The sequence below is a fragment of the Lynx rufus genome, unplaced genomic scaffold (assembly GCF_022079265.1).
Source record: "Lynx rufus isolate CCGP_SWC_20201006 ecotype Redwood Valley unplaced genomic scaffold, mLynRuf1.p SCAF_9, whole genome shotgun sequence".
Lineage (NCBI taxonomy): Eukaryota > Metazoa > Chordata > Mammalia > Carnivora > Felidae > Lynx > Lynx rufus.
The window spans coordinates 107436090-107449938 of NW_025814897.1; the positions used below are offsets into that span (position 1 = coordinate 107436090).

At 40.6% G+C, this 13849-nt stretch overlaps 1 protein-coding gene across 2 annotated transcripts in view; it reads right to left on the reverse strand.

The window, feature by feature from the left end:
* The window catches only part of ATL3 (atlastin GTPase 3), a 51559-nt gene that overhangs the window by 29595 nt on the left and 8115 nt on the right, over positions 1–13849 (reverse strand). For both annotated transcript variants that reach the window (XM_047070264.1, XM_047070262.1), the window contains exons 2-3: positions 9380–9594; positions 9096–9239 (exon numbers count right to left, since the gene is read on the reverse strand). In XM_047070264.1, the coding sequence (XP_046926220.1) occupies positions 9096–9239; positions 9380–9586 (351 nt within the window). In that variant the 5' untranslated portion in view covers positions 9587–9594. The remainder of the gene's footprint in view (positions 1–9095; positions 9240–9379; positions 9595–13849) is intronic.

Here is a 13849-nt window from a genome sequence, read left to right on the forward strand (position 1 = left end):
CTTGGGTTTAGTAAAGGTTGCTTGAACATAAAGCACAAGCAAACAAAAAAAAAAGTACACAAATTAGATTTCATTAAAACTAAAACTTTTGCACGTCAAGAGACACTATTAAGAAAATTAAAAGACAACCTATCGAATAAAAGAAAATAACTGCAAATTATCTATGTTGACAAGGGTCTAGTATTCAAAGTATATAAAGAACAATTCAACAATAAAGACAAATGATCCAACTAAAAAATGAATTTGATTTGAATAGTTATTTCTCCCAAGAAAATATGCAAGTGGCTAGTAAGTACATAAAAATATTCTCAACATCATTAGTCATTATGGAAACACAAATGTAAATCAAAGCCACAATGAACCAAAATAAAAAGCTTTTGAACAAATGAAATTTAAAATTTTTAAATTGAAAAAAAAAAAAAAAAGCTACTGCACAACAAAGGAAACAACCAAAAAAACAAAAAGGCATTACTGAATAGAAGATAGGAAAAAATATCTACAAATGATATATCCAATAAAGGATTAATATCTAAAATATATATATAGAACTTATATACCTCAACACTAAAAAGCAAACAATCTGATTAAAAAGTAGGTAGAGTGGCACAAAAACAGACACATAGACCAATGGAATAGAATAGAAACCCCAGAACTAGACCCACAAACGTATGGCCAACTCATCTTTGACAAAGCAGGAAAGAACATCCAATGGAAAAAAGACAGTCTCTTTAACAAATGGTGCTGGGAGAACTGGACAGCAACATGCAGAAGGTTGAAACTAGACCACTTTCTCACACCATTCACAAAAATAAACTCAAAATGGATAAAGGACCTGAATGTGAGACAGGAAACCATCAAAACCTTAGAGGAGAAAGCAAGAAAAGACCTCTCTGACCTCAGCCGTAGCAATCTCTTACTCGACACATCCCCAAAGACAAGGGAATTAAAAGCAAAAGTGAATTACTGGGACCTTATGAAGATAAAAAGCTTCTGCACAGCAAAGGAAACAACCAACAAAACTAAAAGGCAACCAAAGGAATGGGAAAAGATATTTGCAAATGACATATCGGACAAAGGGCTAGTATCCAAAATCTATAAAGAGCTCACCAAACTCCACACCCGAAAAACAAATAACCCAGTGAAGAAATGGGCAGAAAACATGAATAGACACTTCTCTAAAGAAGACATCCGGATGGCCAACAGGCACATGAAAAGATGTTCAACGTCGCTCCTCATCAGGGAAATACAAATCAAAACCACACTCAGATATCACCTCACGCCAGTCAGAGTGGCCAAAATGAACAAATCAGGAGACTATAGATGCTGGAGAGGATGTGGAGACACGGGAACCCTCTTGCACTGTTGGTGGGAATGCAAATTGGTGCAGCCGCTCTGGAAAGCAGTGTGGAGGTTCCTCAGAAAATTAAAAATAGACCTACCCTATGACCCAGCAATAGCACTGCTGGGAATTTATCCAAGGGATACAGGAGTACTGATGCATAGGGGCACTTGTACCCCAATGTTTATAGCAGCACTCTCAACAATAGCCAAATTATGGAAAGAGCCTAAATGTCCATCAACTGATGAATGGATAAAGAAATTGTGGTTTATATACACAATGGAATACTACGTGGCAATGAGAAAAAAATGAAATATGGCCTTTTGTAGCAACATGGATGGAACTGGAGAGTGTGATGCTAAGTGAAATAAGCCATACAGAGCAAGACAGATACCATATGGTTTCACTCTTATGTGGATCCTGAGAAACTTAACAGAAACCCATGGGGGAGGGGAAGGAAAAAAAAAAAAAAAAAAGGAGGTTAGAGTGGGAGAGAGCCAAAGCATAAGAGACTCTTAAAAACTGAGGGGCGCCTGGGTGGCGCAGTCGGTTAAGCGTCCGACTTCAGCCAGGTCACGATCTCGCGGTCCGTGAGTTCGAGCCCCGCGTCGGGCTCTGGGCTGATGGCTCAGAGCCTGGAGCCTGTTTCCGATTCTGTGTCTCCCTCTCTCTCTGCCCCTCCCCCGTTCATGCTCTGTCTCTCTCTGTCCCAAAAATAAAAATAAACGTTGAAAAAAAAAAATTAAAAAAAAAAAAAAAAAACTGAGAACGGGGGCGCCTGGGTGGCGCAGTCGGTTAAGCGTCTGACTTCAGCCAGGTCACGATCTCGCGGTCCGTGAGTTCGAGCCCCGCGTCGGGCTCTGGGCTGATGGCTCGGAGCCTGGAGCCTGTTTCCGATTCTGTGTCTCCCTCTCTCTCTGCCCCTCCCCCGTTCATGCTCTGTCTCTCTCTGTCCCAAAAAGAAATAAACGTTGAAAAAAAAAAAAAAATTAAAAAAAAAAACAAAAAACTGAGAACAAACTGAGGGTTGATGGGGGGTGGGAGGGAGGGGAGGGTGGGTGATGGGTATTGAGGAGGGCACCTTTTTGGGATGAGCACTGGGTGTTGTATGGAAACCAATTTGACAATAAATTTCATATATTAAAAAAATAAAAATAAAAATAAATAAAATAAAAAAATTAAATAAATAAAATAAATAAATAAATAAAAAGTAGGTAGAGGAGGGGTGCCTGGGTGGCTCAGTCGGTTAAACGTCTGACTTCAGCTCAGGTCATGATCTCACGGTTCATGAGTTCGAGCCCCGCATTGGGATCTGTGCTGACAGCTCGGAGCCTGGAGCCTGCTTCGGATTATGTCTCCCGCTCTGCCCCTCCCCCTCTGCGCTCGCGCACGCGCGTTCTCTCTATCTCTCTCTCTCTCTCTCTCTCTCTCTCTCTCTCTCTCAAATAAACATTAAAAAAAAAGTAGGTAGAGGATCTGAATAGACATTTTTCCAAAGAAGACATACAGATGGCCAATAGATACATGAAAAGATTCTCAATATCATTCACTAATAATCAGGGAAATGAAAATCAAAACCACAATGAAGTACCACCCACACCAGTCAGAGTGGCTCAGTGGGAGGGGGCCTGGGTGGCTCAGTCAGTTAAACATCCGACTCTTGGTTTCAGCTCAATTCTTAATCTCACGGTTCATGGGTTCGAGCCCCAAGTCAGGCTCCATGCTGTCAAGTGCAGAGCCTGTTTGGGATTCTCTCTCTCTCTGCCCCTTCCCCCCTTGCACATGCTATCTCTATCAAAATACATGAAAAACTTTTTTAAAAAATTAAAAATAGAACTACCTTATGATCCAGCAATTCCTCTTCTGGGCATATACCCAAAAAGAATTCAAATCAGTATCTCAAGATATCTTGACTACTATGGTCATTGCTCCCATGGTCATCAACTGATGAAGGAATACAGAAAATGTGGTATCTACCTACAGTGGAATACTACTGAGCCTTAAACAGGAAGGAAATCCTGCCATACATGACAACCTTCGATCTCTCCCAGGTCCAGTAGGAACCAAGCAAGGTCATTGCCGTATTGCCAAAATACGCTTCCGGGCATCTCTTTCTCCTCAATTAGCGCCCATGAATTTTTGCTATCTACCAATTTAGTGTAGAGGATACTGAGATAAGCCAGTCACAGAAGGACAAATGCTGCCTGATTCCACTGACATGAGACATCTAAAATAGTCAAACTCAAGGAAACAGAGAAGAGAATGGTGGTTGGCTGGGGAGAAAGCTAAATGGGCACTGTTTAATGGGTATAAAGTTTTAGTTACGCAAGATGGACGAGTTCTCAAAATCTGCTACACAGCCTACTGCCTATAGTTAACAGCATTATATTATGCACTTAAAATTCTAACAAGGTAGATCTCATGTTAAATGCTCTTAACTACAGTAAAAACAAGGAGAAAGAAAACCTATGTTTACATGAAAACTTGTACATGAATGCTCATGGTAGCATTACTCATAATACCCACAAAGTAAAAATAACCCAAATATCCTTCAAATGATGAAAAGATAAAGTGTGACACGTCCATACAACAGAGTATTACTCAGCCACGAAAAGAAATGAAGCATTGATGATGCTACACCACGGATGGGTGTTGAGGGCGCTGGGCTGGGAGTGGGGAGAGGCCAGACATAAGAACCACATATTGTATGATTCCATTTGTATGAAATAAATGTTCAGAGCAGGCAAACAGATCCGTGGAGAGGGAAAGTAGATCAAGAGTGGCCAGGTGCTGTGAAAAGAGGGAAATGGGGGAGTGACTGCTAATGAGTACTGGGTTTCTTTTTGGGGTGATAAAAATGTTCTGGAATTAGACAATAGTGATCCTTGCACAGCCTCATGAGTAGATAAAAAACCAGTGAATTATACGCTTTTAAAAAAAATATTTATTTTGAGAGAGAGAGACAGTGAGCGAGCAGGGGAGGGGCAGAAAGAGAGGGACAGAGAGAATCTCAAGCAGACTCTGTGCTGTCAGTGCAGAGCCTGACGTAGGGCTCGATCCCATGAACCCAGAGATCATAACCTGAGCAGAAGTCAAGAGTCAGGTGCTTAACCAACCGAGCCACCCAAGTACCCCTAAATTATATACTTTTAAAAGATGACTTTTATGATATGTGAATTATATCTCAATAAAAAAGAGCTCATCGTGGCATATATTTACAAAAAGAAAAATAAGGCAAATGGGGAAACGAAATGCTAAAGAGAAGCTCTTGCAGAACAGGAGTCACATGTACACTCAGATAAACTGCTGGATGTCTGGGGAAATGGTATTCTCGTATCACATAGTGAAATGGTGAACTGTCACAACCACGGTCAAGAACAATTTAGTAGCAGCTAGAAAAGAGGAAATGGGCATTCTCAGACCTAGCAAATGCACTGCCAGGTGGCTCTCTAATGTTCTGGACCAGAACCCAAAGAAAGAAATATATTTAACATCATGACTGAATACATTACACACATACACAAAGCTGAAACTAAATGTGTATGCACACTGCACTCTGATACTTTCTGCTCTGTTCTAGTTCTTTCTTTTTAAATACTGGTCATGAGCCAATAAATTGATTTCTCTACCCTTCATGGGTCATGGACAGAGTTCAAAAACTATGGCTTGGGGTCATGCTTGCACATTTACTCAAGGAGAGATTTATCAGATTGTTCACTGTAGCAAGGATTATAAAAATTAAAAAAAAAATTTTTTTTAAAAAGGAGACCATCTAAATGGGTTTAATTTAAGTTAATGGAGTAGGTAAATGGATAAAATAAGACATTCATATAATTACTACATAACAGTTAAAAAGAATACACGAGTTACATATTTAAAAGATTTTCAACTAAAAAGTATAAATAAATTTACATTTTTATCCAGGTAAGTGCTAAGCTAAAATCTCACCAAGTATATTAAAAAGTTAAGACAATCATGGAGTGCCTCATGAATGGCTCAGTCAGTTAAGCATCCGACTTCAGGTCAGGTAATGGTCTTTCGGTTCGTGGGTTCGAACCCCTGCACTGTTAGCACAGCACAGAGCCTGCTTCAGATTCTGTCTCCCTCTCTCTCTCTGCTCCTCCCTCTCCCTCCCTCTTCCTCTCTCAAAAATAAATAAGTAAACATTTTTTTTTTTCTTTTTTAAGTAAGACAATCATGGGATGCCTGGGTGGCTCAGTCAATTAAGCATCCAACTTCGGCTCAGGTCATAATCTCACAGTAGTGGGTTTGAGCCCCATGTCAGGCTCCCTGCTGACAGCTCAGAGCCTGGAGCCTGTTTCAGATTCTACGTCTCCCCGTCTCTCTGACCCTCCCCTGCTCATGCTCTCTTTCTGTCTCTCAAAAATAAATAAAAGTTTAAAAAAAAATTAAAAAAAAAAAAAAGACAATCATGTGAAACTTTTATTTGGGAAACTTCTAAAAAAACTGCTTATTAATATTTATACAATATTATATTGATTTCTGAAAGCACTCCTGATCCTGTTGAATGTCTGAACATAATGTTTTTTAAAGAGGTAGGAAACACAACACCAAGATATCTCTGGGGGCGCCTGGGTGGCGCAGTCGGTTCAGCGTCCGACTTCAGCCAGGTCACGATCTCGCGGTCCGGGAGTTCGAGCCCCGCGTCAGGCTCTGGGCTGATGGCTCAGAGCCTGGAGCCTGTTTCCGATTCTGTGTCTCCCTCTCTCTCTGCCCCTCCCCCGTTCATGTTCTGTCTCTCTCTGTCCCAAAAGTAAATAAATGTTGAAAAAAAAAAATTAAAAAAAAAAAAAAAGATATCTCTACACACCTATTAGGATGGCCAAAATCAAGAAGATGGACAACATTAAATGCCGACGAGTATGTGGAACAACAGGAACTTGCATCATTGCTCGAAACAGTACAAAATGATACAGCTACTTTGGAAGACAGTTTGGCAGTTTCTTACAAAACTGAACATCGCCTTACATACAATCTAACGATCACACTCCTTGGTATTTACTCAAATGAGTTGAAACTGACATCCACACAAAAACCTGCTCACAAATGCTTCCAGCAGCTTTATTCGTAATTGCCAAAACTTGGGAGTACAGCTCAGGGGTAGGGCATTTGACTGCGTAACTGCCAAAACCTGGAAGCAAACAAGATGTCCTTCAGTAGGTGAAGATACACTGTGGAACATCCATATAATGGAATATTATTCAGGAATAAAAAGAAATGAGCTATCAAGTCATTAAAAAAGGTGAGGAACCATAAAAGTACATTGCTAAGGGAAAGAAGCCAATCAGAAAAGGCTACAGACTGTATGATTCCAACTATATGACTTTCCAGAAAAGGCAGAACTATGCAGACAGAAGATCAGAGGTTGCCAGTTCTGAGAGGAGGAGGGGGGAGGAGGCAGGAACAAACAGGTGGAGCACAGAGGATTTTTAGGGCAGTATACCTATTCTGTCTGACACAATAATGGTAGCTGCATATCAGTATACATTTACCAAAACCCACAGAATGTAGAGCACAAAGAGGGAATCCTAATGTAAACTGTGGGCTTTGGTTAATAGCAATATATCAATATTGGTTCATTAATTATAAAAAATGCATTACACTAAAACAAGATATAAACAATAGGGGGAAACTGGCAGATGGGAAGGTGAGTATGAGAACTCAGCAGTTTCTGATCAATTTTTCCATAAATCTAAAATTGTCCCAAAAAATAAAGTCTATTAATGCAAACTGGTGCAGCCACTCTGGAAAACAGGATGGAGGTTCCTCAAAAAAATTAAAAATAGAACTACCCCACAACCCAGCAATTGCACTACTAGGTATTCATCCAAGGGATACAGGCGTGCTGTTTCAAAGGGGCACATGCACCCCAATGTTTATAGCAGCACTGCCGACTATAGCCAAAGTATGGAAAGAGCCCAAATGTCCATCGACGGAAGAATGGATAAAGAAGATGTGGTAAATATATATATATGATGGGATATTATTCAGCAATCAAAAATGAAATCTTGCCATATACAACTATATGGATGGAACTAGAGAGTATTATGCTAAGTGATGTTAGAGAAAGACAAATATCATATGACTTCACTCATATGAGGACTTTAAGAGACAAAACAGATGACCGTAAGGGAAAGGAAGCAAAAATAATATAAAAACAAGGGAGGGGGCAAAACATAAATATGTTTTGTTTCTCTTAAATATGGAGAACAAGCAGAGGGTTACTATAGGGTTTGTGGGAGGGGAGATGGGCTAAATGGGTCAGGGGCATTAAGGAATCTACTCCTGAAATCATTGTTGCACTATATGCTAACTAATATATGCTAACTTAAATTTACTTGGTTGTAAATTTTAAATAAATAAATAAATAAATAAATAAATAAAATAATCATCTCAAAAAATAAATAAGTAAAATCTATTAATTTTTTTAAAGGTGAGGAAGCCAAAATGATGTCAAAAAACAATGAGCTTTATGGGAGTCAATTCACCAAGATAAAATGAGGGCACTACAAATGTCAGATAACTAAAAGCAAAGTTTGCTTACTACTAACTTTGTAGAGACTTCCTAAACTATTATGAAAAATTAACACACCAGTTGCCCCCCAAAATAAGAATCAGATCCACCAGTTCTACAAAATCACGAAGTCAAAAATAATTACGTATTCCTAGAAAGAAAATTATGAAAGCATCTACCATACATTATCAAAAATGTAGAAAGAGAGCAATGATACTGAAAAACACAGAAATGAACAGTTGTAGGGCCTTGTTGTAATGCCTGACCGAAGAGCCCCTGTATTACCCACTGCAGGCCTTAACTCCCTGGGTCTCTTTCTGGCATCTCTAAAATGGGAAGACTGGGCTTCCACTTCCCACCAAAATGGAGTAAGAGACTGAAATTACCCTCCTACCCGAAACCAAAAAAGAACAAAATACATGAAAAGGCAGTTCAAGACACTGGACATCAGGTAACAAAGGATAATGATCCTCAAGGGAAAGGAAACAGGTAAGGTGAGCCCGTCCGTTGTCCCAGCTTACCGGCCAAGGCTCGGGCAAGGGAAACCCAGGCAGAACCCGACAGATTCCCTGAGTTGAAGAGACACAGCTGAGAGTCAGGGAGACCAAGAAAGCTGGAATTCCCAGGCAGAGAGAGATACAACAAACCCCAGGGATCTGCAGAGGGTCCACATCAAGAGTTCAGCTGAGTACTTACAAGCACGTGTGCATGAGGACACTACCTGAGGCTCGAGAAACAACCATCCAAAAGGTTCAGAGGGAACAGTACCCCGTGCTCACAGACAGCCAAGAACAGGCCTATTCCCTCAGCCAGACTGAAAAGTCCCATAATTCTAGAGTACTCAGAAGAGTACTGGGTGGTGAGGAGTAAATAGGTCTAGATTAAATACAACTCTGGTACCATTTAACAAACCTTTTTATTCTTTTTTTTTTTTTAATGTTTATTTTTGAGAGAATGCGTGGGTGGGGTAGGAACAGAGAGAGAGAAAGAGAGACAGAGGATCCGAAGCGGGCTCTGTGCCTACAGGCTGACAGCAGCGAGCCTGATGTGGGCTTGAACTCATGAACCATGAGACCATGACCTGAGCTGAAGTCAGACACTCAACCGACTGAGCCACCCAGATGACCCTGGATAAATATTATTTTTAACGGAATTATCAGAGTACACATTAAAGTTCCCATTTTGTTGTTTTTGTTCATTTAAAAGTCTGTTCTTCCTTACCTTCTTCCCACCTGGCTTCTCCACAGTGAAAACTTCACTCCAGATCTGAATCCCAGTGGTTTCTGGGTCAGAGCCCCCTCTCCATGAAAATCCTGTTAACGGTTCTTCTGAGTCACCCAACCAATTTGAACGGCCACCTTCCTTCTACAGGAGAAATAAGCAATATCCATTAAATCTTAAATTTTGAGTAATTTTGCACATCAAGGATAATCCATGAGCTTATTTTGCTCTTTTGGACACAAAAGTCTCATTTTCTAACCTGAGATGAAATAATTCTTACTTACCTGGAAATATAAGTATCGTAGCATAAAGTCCAGAAAGAAGGATTTGCCCTTCCGGAAGGCACCAGCCACGGACACCACCACCACATCAAGGTCTCGGATGTGGTCCTGCAAGAGAATGCTGGCCAAAGCTTTCTCTTCTAGCTCAAAGGAATGCTGGTCTTTCTGAACCAAAACAACCTGCACTGGACCAGGCTTTCCAGTCTCCATGGCATCACCTAGATTGTTGGAGAGAAAAATATTAAGTTTCAAATCTTTTTTTAAATTTGTATTTTTGAACATGGGAAAAGCAAAACCTTCTTAAACAACACAAAAGCACTAACCATAAAAGAAAAAAATGACAAATTAGACTCCATGATAAAATTAAGAATTTTTGCTCATTAAAAGACATCATTAAGTAAATATGAAAGCCACAGGCTAGGAGAAAATATTCACAATACCTGTATCCAAAAACTCACATCCAGAATGAATACAGAAATCCATAAGAAAAGGACAAATATTCCAATTTTTAAAATAGTAATAAGCAAAAGGCACTTCATGAAAAAAGGATATCCAAATGGTCAATAATCATATAAAGAGGTGGTTCCATACCATTACTTAGCAAAGAAAACATAAATTAAAACCATAATGAGATACCATCACCTGTCCATCTGAAAGGCTAAAATTTAAAAGACAGACAATATCAACTGTGGGAGAGGATACGGTACAACTGGAATATTCACACACATTCTGATGAGAATATAACCACTCTGGAAATCTTCTTGGCAATATCTATTAAAACTAGACATACCTACCATCTAGAAATTCTACTCCTAGGTATGTAAGAGAAATAAATGCTTATGTCTACCAAAAGACAGAGATACAAGAATGTTCATTCACATCAGCTTTATTCAAAATAGTCCAAAACCAGAAACAATCCAAATGTCCATCAACAGTAGAAAGGATGCCCGCCACTGCTAAGCCTTTTACATACATTTAATTTAATCTTCAGAACAATCCTATGAGGTAAATAATACCTCCCTGTATTTAAAAACAAGGATACTAGGTGGGAATGCAAGCTGGTACAGCCACTCTGGAAAACAGTACGGAGGTTCCTGAAAAAACTAAAAACAGAACTACCCTATGACCCAGCAATTGCACTGCTAGGTATTTATCCAAGGGATACGGGTGTGCTGTTTCAAAGGGGCACATGCACCCCAATGTTTATAGCAGCACTATCAACAATAGCCAAGGTATGGAAAGAGCCCAAATGTCCATCGATGGATGAATGGATAAAGATGTGGTATACAGATACAACGGAGTATTACTCGGCAATCAAAAAGAATATCTTGACATTTGCAACTACGTGGATGGAACTGGAGGGTATTATGCTAAGTGAAATTAGTCAAAGAAAGACAAATATCTTATGACTTCACTCATATGAGGAATTTAAGATACAAAACAGATGAGCATAAGGGAAGGGAAGCAAAGATAATATAAAAACAGGAAGGGGGACAAAGCATAAGAGTCATAAATATTGAGAACAAACAGAGGGTTACTGGAGGCGTTGTGGGAGGGGGGATGGGCTAAATGGGTAAAGGGCATTAAGGAATCTACTCCTGAAATCATTGTTGCACTATATGCTAATTTGGATGTAAATTTAATTAATTAATTATATTAATTATATTATAATTAATTAATTAATATAAGGATACTAGAGCTTACAAAAGCTAAACATCTCGCCCAACAAGTTCTGGAGAAAAGCCTGAAAGGATGTTTAGGGGCTAGGACTTGCAGATCACTCTTAATAACCTAGTCAACATTTTAGGGGCAATTAATTCTTTAGCTCAAAATTAAGCACTAACTAGTAGTTTCCCTGACACAGTTGAATGCACAAAGATATTAATTCTTTGAAATTCAGAGCCGGGGCCCCTGGGTGGCTCAGTTGGTTAAGCGTCTGACTTTGGCTCCAGTCATGGTCTCACGACTCTTGGGTTCAAGCCCCATGTCAGGCTCTGCGCTGACAGCACAGAGCCTGCGTGGGATTCTCTCTCCCCCTCTCTGCCCCTCCCCTGCTTGCACTTTCTCTCTCAAAAATGAACAAAAAAACTTAATTTTAAAAAAAGAAAGAAATTCCGAGCCACTTAGTAGCTATGGATTTATGGAAAGTTTACAAAAAGCTACAAGTGTAGCTTAAGGATGAAGCAAAGCACTATCTCCCTAAATGTGAGTATGTGCCACAGGCATTAAAGGAGATGTTTCCATGTAGTTAAAAGGACAATTTTTATTCTAATAATTATGTATTTTAATGTGTATTAGGAAACAAAACCATGTTTTAACGGACTATTGCTTAGAAGGATGGCAAGTTTAAAAGGAGAATCAGGGGCGCCTGGGTGGCGCAGTCGGCTAAGCGTCCGACTTCAGCCAGGTCACGATCTCACGGTCCGTGAGTTCGAGCCCCGCGTCGGGCTCTGGGCTGATGGCTCGGAGCCTGGAGCCTGTTTCCGATTCTGTGTCTCCCTCTCTCTCTGCCCTTCCCCCGTTCATGTTCTGTCTCTCTCTGTCCCAAAAATAAATAAACGTTGAAAAAAAAAAATTTAAAAGGAGAATCAACTTAAAGTCAATTGAGAGGCACCTGGGTGGCTCAGTCAGTTGAGCATCTGACTTCCGCTCAGGTCATGATTTCACAGCTTGTGGGTTCGAGCCCCACATGGGGCTCTATGCTGACAGCTCAGAGAGTGGAGCCTGCTTCAGATTCTGTGTCTCCTTCTCTGCCCCTCCCTTGCTCATGCTCTCTCTCTCTCTCTTTCAAAAATAAGTAAACATTAAAAAAATTTAATAATAAATTGAAAGATAAATATTAAGTAAAGCATTGTACAGGTAAGCAGGTATGGCCAAAATCACAAATATGGTTCCCAAGTTACTTTTGTCTGGGAAGGACTGAAGGTTGCATGATCACAGCAGGCAAAGTCAACAAACAGCATGACTGCCATACTGCACCCTTTAAGCTAAAGAAATTGCTGATCACTTTTTATATTTAAAATGTCAGCAATAGGGGCGCCTGGGTGGCTCAGTCGGTTAAGCAGCCGACTTCGGCTCGGGTCACGATCTCGCGGTCCGTGAGTTCGAGCCCCGCGTCAGGCTCTGTGCTGACAGCTCAGAGCCTGGAGCCTGTTTCAGATTTTGTGTCTCCCTCTCTCTGACCCTCCCCCGTTCATGCTCTGTCTCTCTCTGTCTCAAAAATAAACATTAAAAAAAAATAAAAAAAAAAATAAAATAAAATGTCAGCAACAAAAGGGTCTTGCCACTTTTTAATTTTTGGCAGACTACTGGAAAACAAGTTATAAATACACAATAACTGTCATGGTATCATTGTGATAAATGTATAGGAATATTTTTCTTTCCCTTTACTGCCTGGATAAAAGGAAACATTTCTGTGAATATTCTCTCGCAGGTGAATCCAGGAACTAAGGACCTTCAATCTTTCATATAAAAGAACTAACAAGAACAATTTATTCGGACCTTATGGATAAGCCACAGTGTTAAGTACTGTGCAATACTCAGAGCAGTTCCAAACAAGGTCCCTGAGATGGCTGGTCGCTCCCCCAACATTCATTTTCCCCTCCTGCTATGGCAACAAATTTTTAGCTGGGCATAACACTGCCGGAAAGAAAAACGTTTTCAACCCAATCCTGTAGCAGGGCCATCACCGTGTGCCTAAATTCTGACTGGAAACGATATAACAACTTCCCCCTTTCCTGCTAGCTGGATGCTTCAGCGGGAGGGAGTCATCCTGCACCAGGCACATGAGGGCAACGCCCGGGAGCACTGGAGCAACAAGAGAGGTAGGGCCTAGGGCTTCATGCAGCAGAAGCGCCATGCTGGCTCGCTGTTATGTGAATGAATGCATGAATGAATGAATGAAACTTACTTGAAGGCTCTCTCAGATACAGCCAAACCCAATAACCCGTACAACAGTCCCGGGGGACTTCACAATTAAGTTCATGATGCTGGCTCTTTCAATTTCATCTATTCCACCATTAAAGTTTGCTGAGCAATGTGGACGTTCTGACACACAGCAGGCTCACAATAAACGACTGTAAAAACAATGAACCGTATGTTCTGGAATACGGTTGAAAGCTACGACCCCGAGGATGCAGATGGTTTTGTCAGAGCACCAGGCACAGGAGGTAAGGCTCCTGGGGCTACAGAGAAGATGGAATAAACCGATGACCAGAACGTATGCAGTTGTGCACAATGAACTGTGCTTCAAGGGAAGATGAAGACGACGGAGAAGGCCAGTTGGGAGAACAAAGGCGGTAAGACCGTCATTCATTTCTTCCTCTTTCCGCCTACAGCCCAATGAAAAGGAAGAGAACCGGGCTATGTTTAGTTGGAGGACCCGGGGTGAGCTTGCATTTCTCTTCACAACAGTTTACTGGGCACACTGCATTTAAAAAGATCTTGTTCCTTTGGTTTGGTTCCACTTAAGGG